The sequence below is a fragment of the Rasamsonia emersonii genome (genome assembly GCF_000968595.1).
Source record: "Rasamsonia emersonii CBS 393.64 chromosome Unknown ctg1118621760470, whole genome shotgun sequence".
Classification (NCBI taxonomy): domain Eukaryota; kingdom Fungi; phylum Ascomycota; class Eurotiomycetes; order Eurotiales; family Trichocomaceae; genus Rasamsonia; species Rasamsonia emersonii.
Window position 1 is genome coordinate 4 of NW_013562980.1, and position 1,673 is coordinate 1,676.

Sequence of the window (1,673 nt, forward strand, 5' to 3'; positions counted from 1 at the left end):
ATACAAATGGTACACTCAGAAGGAGATATAAAAGGAGGGAAAATTCCAGCCATGTATCTAGTCTTTCCTTACTCGCGCTCAATTTCACCTTGTTATTCCGTTACTAAGATACTTACTCTGGGGGTCAGTAAGACTTCTTACTACTAGTAGTATACTTCGGTATAACTCTAGTAGGCGTTGCCTCTGACCTAGTCGTTGTTGTTCTTGATTATCGAAGCACCCTATCGTGTGTCCCTGTGAGACCCCACCATACCTGTGAGAGAGGTCGTTCGAGGAAGAGCCCTTCGCCAGTTAGGCCGTTGTCTCAAGGACAAGAGACCCGGATCAGTTAGATCGTCGCGTGCTCGTGAACGACATAGAGTCAGGAAGACTCCTTGATCCTTCCCTAACCACCATTGTTAAGTATCGACGACTACGGTTGGACCCAACGCGTAACAGCAGGTTGCCCTTTATAGAGACAATCTTCTCTATTCATGTTACTGTCCTGTGATGCCCATCTTCAACATAATTAGTTACCATCATAAAAGATAGTAGATCAAATTATACATATATCTTGTAATCTTCCAAAACTCTGTTCTAAAGTTGGATCAAATCCTCTAAATATTTGTTTTCTACACTCATGCTATCTTTCTCTTGATGTGCCCCTCTCTTATAGCTATTTGCTTTAGCACGAGCAAGTCTATCCACCTTTATCTTTGGCATTTTTGGAAAATTTTTATGACTAATCTACAGTAGAAAAAAAAGTAAGGAGAAGAGGAGGGAAAGAAAAGATGATAAGAAAAGAGAAGGAAATCTATAGAAGCAGAGAAGGAAAAGGAGAGGAAATAAGGCTAGAAATAACAGAGAAGAAACAGGGTTATAGGATATTTTTTCTCTAGGCAGGAGATAGCACACTGCTATCTTCATTATCCAATCTCTTCTTAGCATGGTTCCTAGGTTAGATATTGCTAAGCAGCTGGCACAAGCATAAGGGAAGGACGGGTGAAGATAGGGTAAGTATGAGCTCGAGTGAGCGAATCACCTTGACTGGGTGATATGATCACCTGACTCACCCAGCTCAACCGCTTAAAGCGGCGATGTCCAAGTAAGGAAAAAGCTGCTCGCAGATTTTTATACGATATTTTGACCTACCTACGAAGCAAATTCAGACTAAGTTTTTTTTTTCAATGTTTTCTTTTCTTATCCTAACTAACCTATCTCTAACTAGGTAGGTAGCTAGCTGAGTGATGGAGCTACGATCGATCAATCGGTCAATCAATCGATCAACCAATGCAGCCAGCCAGCCAAACGTTCCAGTTAGCAGACAGACAGACAGGCAGACAGCAAACCAAGAATGTTTTACAAAAAGTCACACACACCTGCACATCAACTCAACTGAACTCAAACTCCCAAAAAACGCCATGCTGTGAGCAAAGACAAACAAAACAAAACAAAAGCCCAAATTTTCAACACAAGAATCGACTCGAATCGACTCGACTGACTCGACAAGACAAAGGAAAATGCACAGCGAATGCAGGAATAGGAGTGAAAGGAAACACCAGAGACAGCAGGCCCGCCATTAAAATGCATGTATATACTGTACACGACAGGAAAAAAAGGGTTTCTAACACGAAGGTTTATCTCTAAGCAAAGGAAAGGGGGGAAAAAAAAAAAGAAAAAGAAAGAAAGAAAGA

General features: G+C 41.2%; 3 protein-coding genes across 3 annotated transcripts; 1 reads left to right on the top strand and 2 right to left on the bottom strand.

Moving 5' to 3' along the window:
* Positions 1–726: 726 nt before the first annotated feature.
* Positions 727–1,017, bottom strand: T310_6870 (uncharacterized protein; the record flags this gene model as incomplete). The annotated part of the gene is made up of 1 exon (XM_013470323.1): positions 727–1,017. A coding segment is annotated over one exon (291 nt), but the record flags the coding sequence as incomplete, so codon positions are not given.
* Positions 1,018–1,227: 210 nt separating this feature from the next.
* On the top strand, positions 1,228–1,626 carry T310_6871 (uncharacterized protein; the record flags this gene model as incomplete). The annotated part of the gene is made up of 1 exon (XM_013470324.1): positions 1,228–1,626. A coding segment is annotated over one exon (399 nt), but the record flags the coding sequence as incomplete, so codon positions are not given.
* On the bottom strand, positions 1,381–1,673 carry T310_6872 (uncharacterized protein; the record flags this gene model as incomplete). Its single annotated transcript, XM_013470325.1, has 1 exon — positions 1,381–1,673. A coding segment is annotated over one exon (293 nt), but the record flags the coding sequence as incomplete, so codon positions are not given.